Source organism: Cryptotermes secundus, unplaced genomic scaffold, assembly GCF_002891405.2.
Source record: "Cryptotermes secundus unplaced genomic scaffold, Csec_1.0 scaffold99, whole genome shotgun sequence".
NCBI classification, from domain to species: domain Eukaryota; kingdom Metazoa; phylum Arthropoda; class Insecta; order Blattodea; family Kalotermitidae; genus Cryptotermes; species Cryptotermes secundus.
In genome coordinates, this window is record NW_019725842.1 from 60,337 (window position 1) to 71,937 (window position 11,601).

Here is an 11,601-nt window from a genome sequence, read left to right on the forward strand (position 1 = left end):
CATCAGGTGCGTTCAGTTTTACTCCGGAAAGTAGAAGCATGTCTATTTAGTTTATTAAATACCTATCCCCACCTAAAGAGCTAAAGAGAGACGCAATCGCACACAAGCGGGACGAACAAGACCAACAAGACCGCCAAATCAGGTTTGAGTTCTAGTAGCAAGAGCTATATATGTACGATCTAGTGCGATGTCGTTGGTAATAGTGTGTGGCACTGACAGTGAAGGGAAGAAAGTGTATTGTAATAAGTAGTGTGTTCGGTCGGGATGAGGTGCACAAGCTGGAGCTAGTTTCGGGGTATAATCGGAGAATTTCCCTCGTACTTCACAGTGGGGGCCCGTTTCCTCAGGACTGAGTAGTGCAATATAATTCACCTTCGTCGTGTACCGAGGATAAGAGAGAGGGGTGCGTTAACCTAGGGATACGATGAACGTAGTTTCACAGCTATTTACATGTTAATCATAACAATAACTTAATTTCCAAATAAACAAGTGTGACTGGTGCACATTATTTTGTAGGGTTTGTCATGTTATCAGTTGTTTTAAATGGAGGTAGTAAGTTTGCCGATTTTTTCGTGTTCCATGGAGATCTGTCGTTGCAATTGAGGATATTTGAAAACACAGGAACAGTAAAGATAATTAATTTTGTTGAAGTGGATGTCAGAATTACTAATTAGAATTGAGGTTTACTTCCCAGCATTGGCAGAGATTTTTGCTGAACAATGTCCGCGCTGGTTCTGGGACCCATTCAGCGGCCTGTGAAGTGGGTTCTGGGTGAAAGTAATGGGGGGAGTGGGTGAATGGAACACAAATCTGCATCTAATATCAAAGGAATGAGTGTACAATAACTCACCCATATGTTGTCGTGACATTGTGCCTAATTAAGTACAGGGCATCTTTACCTTCGTTTAAAAAATAGTTCTTAGTGTGTGCCTTTAGTGTTTCCTATTCACTAGAAAAATATTTGAATTCCATGAATAATTATTATAAATGATCGGTAGGAAAATGTAAAGAAGGATATGGTTTTTAATCTATGTATTTTGAAGGTCACAAGTACCTGTAAAGGAAGGTAAACTTGTCCCTGTGCTTAATTAAGCACCATGCTATGGAGATATATTTTTGGCACTAGATGGAGTGAGTGGTCAGCCTCATGCACCAGCTACTTTACATCTGGGGAATGAGGCCCCTGTACCCATCGTATCCCATGATGGGACTGACAGGGCAAGCACTTCCCTCGGTGGAAAGTGCAAGGTACTGCAGCTGAAAGTTACCAACTATTACAAGATAATTATACACTAGCTGAATATGAACCAAAAAAGACAATCGATCATCTTCCTGAAGGAGAGCAGTGGTCTACCTCTTATTAGAGTCACATCTGTTCCACTAATGAATAAGTAAAGTAAGGGTGGCAGTCGGTGGGTATTTATACAGATGTAACAGTGCTGACCTTCGAGATGTTTCTCGAGATGATATTGCAAATTAGCAGTTCATGCTATGTCTAAGTACACACTCTCTTTTCCCCCCCCCACGGTAACAATGGCTTGTTGCTGTTATAGAGGCATGTCAGTTCCAAAGAATATGTTGTTTTTCCTCTACTAAGGTAACTTGTTTACGGCTGTAGTTTTGAAATAACAACGACAGAGTCCTTGCTATAAAATTTTTACAAATCATATGTGTACAATAATGCTCTCATGAGCATTAATGCTAATTATATTTGCTTGATTTTACATTATCCTTGTCCCTCTCCCAGTATATAATACTCTGTCCAAAAAGTATCTGACCTTGTACCGGGAAAACAAAGTTCTGTATCTGGGTGGTTACAGTACCTAATCCCCTTCAAAGTAGGCCCCTTGTGACTTCACACACTTACCCCAGCGGTCCTTCCATCGCTGGAAGCAATTCTGGAAGGCTTCTTTTGGGATGGCATGCAGCTGAGCCATCATATTCTGTATGGTGTCCTCGCGGCTGTCAAAACAGGAGCCTTTCAGTGGTGTCTTCAATCTCGGGAACAACCAGAAATCACAAGGAGCCATGTCAGGAGAGTAGGAAGCCTGACAAACCTGCGGAATGCCATCCTTGGCCAGGAAACACTGGATCAGGTGTGATGAATGAGCTGGGGCATTGTCATGATGCATCTGCCAGTTGCGTGCATCCCATAGCTCCGGTCTCTTGTGCCGAACTGCATCACGAAGATGGCAGAGGACTTCTTGGTAGTACTCCTTATGGACAGTTCGGCCTAGTGGTGCATACTCATGATGCACAACACCCCGGTAATCGAAAAAAACAGTCAATATCACCTTCACATTACTCCAAACCTGTCATGCTTTTTTGGATGCTTCCATTATGATGCCTGGACCTTGGTTTCCAGGTCATATCCGTTCACCCACGACTCGTCACTAATGATCACAGTCTTCAGGAACTCAGGATCTCTGTTTGCGCACTCCAGCATGCCCTGCGCCACATCAAGGCAGTTGTTGCTGCTCCAGAAAAAGCAGCTTGGGCACAAATTTTGCCACCACTTTTCACATGCCCAAATCCTCAGTTAAAATTGTGTTTGCGGAACCTCTGCTGATCCCAACTTTATCGCCAACTTCCTGGATGGTCAAACGATGGTCCTCCATGATCAATGTCCGCACTTTTTCAATGACATCAGCATTTCGGCTCATTGACGGTCTCCTGGAATGCTGGTCACTGTTGACCGATATATGGCAATCTTTAAAGTGGTTGAACCACTCTTTAATTTGAGTGACCCCCATTGCATCTTTGCTGAAAGCCTGCTGAATTTTGTGGATTGTTTCTGCTTGGGTATCCCCAAGTTTCTATCAAAACTTGATGCAGTATCACTGCTCCAAGCGTTCTGTCACCTTTAGTGAAACAAACACATGTTACACCACTTCGCTATCTGGCAGCCACAGACGCATCCGGCGGTGTTGCAAGTCAGCAAAAAATCATGTACACACATGAAAGGCCCTTCTACTATACGCTCAGTTTCCCCACGCTTTTGGCCATTACTTACTGCAGCAAATATAGAGTCGGATACTTTTTGGACAGCAGTGTATAGCATTTAAAACTATAATTTCAGATTGCAAATACAGTAGTTCCCTTCATAACACTTATGTACTCAGTAATACATATACAATGCTATTGAATAGGGAGCTGGATGGGTCCAAGAGCTGATCTGTACACAGTGATGAAGTGAGAAATCTCAAAATTGAATCCTGATTCTTCGGTCATTCACTCTCTGTGATAGTAAACTGATCTAGGGAGCCATGCCATTTGTAAACCATGCTTGTGACTATTCAGTTTAGGGAACACACACAGAAATATGGGAATGGTAATCATATAATTAAAACATTTCATTGCTGATGTTTGCTGAGAGCAGTCTTTATATCTCATTGTAAAAATAATATAGTCAGAATGATCTAGGGAGCCATGCCATTTGTAGACCGTGCTTGTGAATATTCAGTTTAGGGAACACACACAGAAATACGGGAATGGTAATCATATAATTAAAATATTTCATTGCTGATGTTTGCTGAGAGCAGTCTTTATATCTCATTGTGAAAATAATATAGTCAGAATGAAGGTAGAGGTTCGCTTGTTTTTCATGTACTCCTTCAGATATGGAAGAATCAGTTGTTAAACTTTATAACAAATGTAGTTTTGCTGAATTTATGGGAGTCAGCAAAGACTGTCGATTTGTTGAAAATGCACACAAATGTAGCAGATTATAAATTAACCATCACATGACCCATAAATTGTAACACGATGACTTACCAGTTTTTTCAGTATATTGTATTGCACAGTATTTTTTTTAAATGGAGCTAAAGAATTACTCAGTTCTATCTCTTTTTGTTTTCCTAGAATGAACAGAATTTGTAAGATCATGGCAGAGAGGATTGTAATTATAGTTTTAATTTGACCATAACCACCAGTTTAAATAAAAATAAGATTGTATTGAAATGAATTGGTAGCACTCAGCTGAAGATAGGCTGTCACTGGCCAGTCACTGGGGAAAGTCGCCAAAGCTTGTACCTTGACAGAAATTGTGTAACATTATTAAGTGGCCAAGTGGGAAGACAGTTCATATTACTTTGCAATGCAAATTAACCTTTAACATACGGACTTTTAAATTGCCAGCAGCCTTCTGCGGCCGGAATTTAAATCACCCTAAGTCTTTAACATTGCAAACTTTCAGAAAAAACTACATATTTTCCATTCTATGCACCATAGAAATATGAACTAAAAACAGCGTGAAAGACAATAAAATTTTCTACATATACACAAGAGAGCAATTTTTACAAAGGAAAATTAACTGTGATTACTTTGTCATGAAATGCAAAATATAATCTTTATTATGTTATGACATTCCAGAGGACTTACCTCTAGTTCTTTTTTTTTTCAGCCTTGAGACTTGGTGATATTGTAAATATAATCACACTATATACAATAATATTTTGTTCAGACTACGCGAGTTTGAACTGTGTCACTTCACAGTTTACGATACCTCACACTCTGACGCGCGTGTGCCACTTCTCGAAGCACTCCGCCACACACAGCGCAACATCACACTTTTTACAATAAAAAATGGTGCTCCTGTTTTTCTTATTTAGCGAACACATTCAACGTCTTTGTTTCCCTTCGGTTGGCCAGTGTTGTGAATGTTTCACCTCCAGTCGACTCAGGTGGGCCCCAGATAACCTTGGACTCCCCTGAGAAATTCCACTAATCGTGATATTTGCCTTGTGCGATTGAAGAATCATCTTGGGGAAGGGGGTTTCCAGCAGAATTGGATAAACTTTGTTGATTGACAAAGCGACACTGTCCCCTGTTAGTAATACTCGCAAAATAGTGATGCAAAGTAATTATAATAATAGTCGAAATAGTGCCAGTCCAACACTGATACTGAAAGTCACAGTGGTGAAGATGCCTTTTACTCACAAAGTAATGCTGGCTCAGTAGGTTTATACGTCTTCCAAGATAAAATAAAAATGATATATAAAGAAATATATGACTCTGACACTGACTTCCTAACTGATAATTCGTTACTGGAAACCAATCCTTGAATATGTCACACTTCCTTGAAAGCTCTGGATGCACTGATCTGTGAGCACAGATGAATATTTACTCTTCAGTTCTCAAAACAAAGCTGGGTTCTATTTGGCAGAGCAGGTCATAAACACATTTGTCTGTTAAAGGTTAAGGCAGATATTCAATAACTTTATTCTGAGGAACTTGAAAGCAAGATAAACTAACGTTATCCAGAGTATAGAGCAACTGGGGAATGCACTTAAGTCAGGGATCAGTCCTGCATATGAGCACAATTTCATGTAACTTTACCCCATAAATATTTTGTTTCCTATGATAGTGCAACTTTAAATCCTTAATGTGTGTGTGTAATGTTTTAAATTACTGTCAGTTTCTGTTCCTGCTTCAGTATAGGAAAAAGTGTCATGAATATATAAAGGGGAAAAATAATCATTTTATAAGATTCTGCTTTATGACTTAAATTTGGCAATGGTAGACATAATTTCTACACTTGTACCAAAACGTTTTGTATGCTTCATCTACTGTACAATCAAGTGTGCATCATCAATAGAAACATAGTCCATTACATTATCATTAGAAAATTGCCAGATAATGTTTTCAATGTACTCGTATTTACAGTACTCATATGCTAGTGGACAATTGGAACATACACAGGACAGTTCTTCTGTAAAACTGCGTGTAGACCTGTTACTGGCGAAACAAACAGGTTCCCATGGCAACAAATCCATGTGCAGCAATAGAGGAGAAGTTGGAAGCGGCGTTATCTATGCTTTCCATGCCAAGATATTATAACCAGCACAGTTTGTAGCAACAGTTCAGTTGTGGGATATATGCCAGACAGTAACAATGTGAGCACAGAAGCTGAAGAATCTCCATTGTTAAGATCTGTTATCAGGGAACGACTAGTGAAAGCAGACTGAGAAGGCTTAGCATGTTCTGTAGTGATTTGTAAAGTGTGAAGATTAGCGATAGCATTATAATTACTTATAGTTATGATCTGTAAGTGATCATTAAATCCAGTCACCAATCCAAACCTTGTCTAGTCACTCATACGCATGACAGAATTTCCAGTATTCATATGCTGATGGAAAATTCGGACATAGACAGGACATTTCTTCTGTAAAGTTGCCTACACACAGTATGATGTACCCTGGTCTGTAGAGTGGGTGAACTTAGCATTCATGTCAGTTGTTTAAGTTTTCTCAAAACAATTTCTAATAATTGTAATTTTGTACTTATACAGTTGTGATTTAATGAAGAGCTGCAATGTCTTCATGGTCTCCAAGAGATGGAAATTCTCAGTCTGTTGTAAAATCCAGAGTAATTGGTGTCAGTATTAATGGCACTGAAACAGATATAGTTTTAAACGAATATAGGTGAGTTGGTAGAAGAGTATATGTTACAGGCCTGTAACATTTGACCATTCTTTGGTGTTTTGTAGGTCACTGTATAACCTTTACAGTTATGGGATAAGTTCCAACAGAAACTCTTGTTAAAACTTAGTATTAGTGTAAAGCATAGATCATGAAAGAGGTAGCTCTGTGCAAGCAAGAAGGTCTCTGATGGGGAATAGGGTGACAGTGTAGGCTTCTAGCTACTGTATGACTGAATCATGTAGACTGATGACATCTTCCTCTGGTACTCAGACAGTAACTAAAAAACATTTACTAACCTATTTTATGTTGGTTACCACACATCCCATGACCAGTTGGTTTAAGGTCAGCAATATCTAAGCATGCTCAAGACATGTCATGCTCTAATTCAGCTAGAGAGACTAAGGGTATGTGTTATTGCTTGTAAGTAGGAATGTTCCATGTAAAGTGGGTGCTGTGTCACCAAGACTTGTTCTGAGTTTGTGGGTGGAATAGAGAGCCACTAGACATGGAGGGTAACTGTGAATATGTCAAATAGGCTATCACAGACAGCTGATAGAAGGTGGTCTTTCAGCTTGGGGATTTGGTGGGAGGCCAACAACCCCTTGCCCAAGTAGACTGGCATGTTATGAAATATTACACAGGGACTTTTGACAGATTTTTTGGAACAGCATAAGCACTGGAAAATCCACATGTGATTTAGAACTTGGTTCTTTGATGTCTGGAGTAAATATGAGGTGGTATAGTTCTCAAACATGGAGTAAAATTCAGGTGGCATTAAAAATAAAATTTTGTTTGTTTCCTACAGTGGAAATATTAATGTTAACTCCTCTTATAATAAACAGGAGCTTCTGAGAATCCTGCTAATTTGTATGTCTAATTTCATTAAATTGTAATATATTTCACTGTACAATTGTTGTTATTATTATATATCTTACTACATTGTTCAGGTAATGCAGTACAACATTCTATTTTATAACAGGGATCGAATCTTCATTGTACTCTCTCAGTATAAGAAATTTGGGTCCCTGATTGCAGTATGCAAAGAATCAGCAAACATTAAGAATGGTTATAGTGAAGGATATCAAGTTAGGTAAGTAATGGTTCATTTCTCTTGTATACAAATAATATGTAGTGAACAGTATAAGGTAGAAAATATTTGAAAGATGTATGAATCCAAGTTTATTTTTCTATAACAAGTTCTGTTCAGTTCTGATTTAATCGTGCGGCTTGAAGTAGTATGGTGGTAGTTTACTATGCAGACATAGGGGCAAAAGTGCAAAATTTTTTCTTGTTTGTGTGGTGCAGTCTCATATTAATCTCTGCTTCTACAGAAGTTCATAATTGATTACTGTAAGAATGGGATATACTTACCATATTTTATAAGATCTTCTGGAAAGTGACCCACTTCAGCCTTCCAGCATGCCTTGCAGCAAGTGAACAAGTTTTTCAACAATTTCTGAACGCATCCTCAGAAACTGGAAAGCAGGTACATGTGTTATTTTTTTCTGGAAAGCTGTGGCATTGTGAGAGTTGATCTCGTATACTTTTGTGTTACCCTAGAGATAATAGTCACAGTAACTAAGAGCAAGGTATGTAAAAGGTTTTGCTAATTATTTTGTCCTCAAGCACCACACATGTAATGGCTGTGGACTTGTCAACATTAAGTTCTGTAGCATCATCTTGCAGGAAATATCCATATTGTATTTCTTCAGCTGTTAGTGGCTTGAAGAAGAGATTCAGTACATCACTCACTCACTAATCTGAATTGACAGTTTCCTGAAAAAATAAATTGGATCAGTGATTCATTGCACACAGCATGTCACATCCCTACTTTTAAGCAGTGTAATGGTACATGTTGAATGACATGAGGATTTTCTTCACCTCATAATCATACATTTTGCATACTGACATGACCAGTATGGTAAAAATGAGATGTATCTCATTGGTTGTGAACAGAAGCTGTAAATCCATAACTTGCATGCATATTTTGCAGCATCCAATTACAGAAGTGAATTCGTGCTGCACAATCAGGTTCTTTTAAGCTCATGCACAACCCTTATTTGATGTGAGCAATATTTAATTAGTCTTGTGACTGTGAACACAGACCCCAGCAAAACACCAGTTTAGTGTGCCAAACATCTTAGCAATTTGAAAGACTGATCTATAAGCATGCCTCAATATTTTGAACACTTTCTCCATTCCTCTTGGATTATCCCTTTTGGTTACGAACTGAACCTGCAGTCTGCAGGCTTCAATACACATAACTTTGTGTTGCGTGACCTTCAAAATTCAGTTTCTGTAATTTTTCTTTGAAGCATTTGACTGTTAAAATTTGCATTTGAATTATGTACTTTGTTGCAAGAATAATGAATTCATACTTTGAGACAAAAGGATCTGAACTAGCAGAACTTTTATTCACTTCATAATGACCACAGTATGTTTATTGACAGAACAGATGACTGACTGATATATCAGAAAGTAGTACAATAAATGCAGTCAAGCACCCATAATTTCATGGTATTGCTATGTTTCCTACTCATTTTTGGTCTCTGAATACTTATTCTTGAGTCTTCTATATCTTTATAAGATATATGTATTATTCATCATTGTGTTTCCTTTTGCTGTGCTGTATATGCACTGAGGTTTGTTCTAATTTATGTTTGTTGTGTAATTTCTGCTGCTGAAACATTATTATTAAGTAGTTCCTGGAACCAGGATAGCTCAGTCAGTATGGTGACAGACTATGGGCTGGATTGCTAGGGTTTAATTCATGGCAGGTGGCAGTTCTCCACAGTATAAAAACCGTCCCTGGGGCCCATATAACCTCCTATCCAGTGAGTATCACAAGCTCTTTCCCAGGGCATAGAGCAGCCAGAGTGTGATGGAGCTGTACCTCCTCTCCCCCATGTGTGATTGTGCGTAATTAATTAAGTGCGTGGAGAACCTTACCAGTTTAGTTTTACCTTGCCAAATATAGGGTTACATTCATGGAAAATCCCATATTGGCAAAAGTGCATTCAGATCTGCAGTCAGAAACATCCAATATAACTATGTGTGGTAAGTGTTCTCTTTTGGGAACTTGCAGTATAGTTTCTTTGCCTCTAAAATACTAGTGGCATGGAATTTACAGGGTTCACCATTTATTGTAGTTTGTGTCAGTCATTAGATGGTTCTCACAGTATGGAATCAGTAGAGAACTGTTTAAAAGTGTCTTCAGAAATGTGGTTGTGAAAATGCTTGCCGCTTTGGCAAAATGGCCAGTCTGCAGGGGTGATGTGATGAATGTCCAGCTGGACTCTCAGTGTATTGTCTTGTGTATTAGTGACTTTTAGATGGGGTTTGGATCAGTGAATATTTTTACTGGATACTCACAAGTTGTAACTACAATTAATTATAACTCTCTAAAGATTACTGTAACTGTAAGGCATAAAGTAAGTCTTCAGCATCTGCTTGCTTAGTCGTCATTTGGTCTGTCAAATGCTCTATCTGGATATCTGAATCTCAGACTGAGCCAGACTTCTTCTGCAGACCAAATATAGTTCATTGTCCTCTGTTATTGTTTGTTACCATGAAATGGCTATATCCAGGAAACATGTTGATTTATACCAGTGTATTCGTTGCAATAGAAACGTGTTTTGTACGTAGTCGGTTTCTAAGAATCCACCTCCATATAAATGTGTGTTAATTCATTGCTGTGGCAACAAGTGTTTACCTAGCCATTGTATAGCAGAGGATGTCTGCTCCAGCTCCACCATTCCGGCTTTCAGCGGTCATGTCAAAGTATTAATAACTTAAGCCAGAAGTAGGATTGAGGGAACTCAACAAGCACTGTCATTAAAAAGTAACATCCATGTATGAAAGTATTTTCATGTATTTGAGTATTTACATGATTTCCTATGTAATATATTTGCACCTTAACTTTACAGATTAGTTAATTATTTAATTATTATGTGTTTCAGAACAATTCTTGGGCAGGAAGAACCTGCCTTTAATCTGGCTGCTCGCTATTTAACAGAACAAACTCAAATGACCAAACCAGCATTATATTCTATTTGTTTGAAGGACTGCAGCTTATGGGTACTGGAAGCTATAAAGGACATTATTTTGCAAAATAAGATGTGGTGAAGCTTGGTAATGAAGTTGTTTTGAGCATGAGACTTGTGTGGAGTAGTTCCTTTTTTATTGTGAGACTGTAAAGTAATAAGTGGTTATATATTCAGTCATCATGAATAGGTTTGGTCAGCTCATTATTGGACCACCAGGAAGTGGCAAGACAACATACTGTCATGTAGTGAGCAAGTTCCTTGAAAGCATTGGCAGGAAAGTGGCAGTTATCAATGTTGGTGAGAAAATTAATCACTGCTATGATTTAATTGGTACAGATATCCCTCTTTTTAAAAGCACACAACTTCCTATCCAATGATGGGTGGGGGGGGGGTCTGAAACAGAAGGTTTGTGAAGCTGTCCACTCACATGCATCTAGTGCCAAGGTCAAGAAAATATTGATCTATACATCCTCTCCCCCATATATAGTATATGCCATATGTAGTGCTTAATTAGTTAAGCAAAGGGACAACTTTACCTTTTTACCTTTTTTTTTCCTCCCCCCTTGGCACCACAGCCCCAGTGGACCTAGGCCTACCTCCATGAACTTCGGTTTTTCTAGATCTTAGACATACGATAAGACTCCTTGGGCGGGTGATCAGCTCGTCATAAGGCCTCTACCTGTACACAAACACAGAAAAACGCACACACACAAACTAAACATCCATGCCCTGAGTGGGATTCGAACCCACGATCCCGGTTTCCAAGCGAGTGAAGACAGTACATGCCTTAGACTGCTCGGCTACTGTGACCAGCACATTTTTACCTTTACCTTTATATTTTCAACAATAACTGTCATAAACAGGCAATACTGTCTTTATTTTAATGATTATTTACAATTAAAATATATGTTAAAAATTATTGGATTTTTCTGGGACTCGTGAACAAATCAGTTACTTTTACATATGAGGGAATGGAAGTATCATTTTTTATTTTCGAATTTTAACCTTATGAACAGTTTTTGTGGAACAAAGTACCTTCATAAAATGGGGGATATCTGTATTTTTTTCAGTTCAATGTATTTCTAGAATCCTGATACAAACTTCTCTTCCAGTCCTTCTGCTTGTCAGCCCCC

The 11,601-nt window shown here is 38.5% G+C and overlaps 1 protein-coding gene across 3 annotated transcripts in view; it reads left to right on the top strand.

Annotated features, from left to right (window-relative positions):
- Positions 1-11,601, top strand: part of LOC111863622 (GPN-loop GTPase 2) — a 24,534-nt gene continuing 12,933 nt past the window's right edge. The window contains exons 1-5 of one of the 3 annotated variants that reach the window (XM_033751137.1): positions 149-403; positions 6,290-6,422; positions 7,402-7,512; positions 7,754-7,908; positions 10,382-10,765. In XM_033751137.1, the coding sequence (XP_033607028.1) occupies positions 10,648-10,765 (118 nt within the window). In that variant the 5' untranslated portion in view covers positions 149-403; positions 6,290-6,422; positions 7,402-7,512; positions 7,754-7,908; positions 10,382-10,647. The other 2 variants (XM_023850110.2, XM_023850109.1) reach the window with 2 other exon arrangements.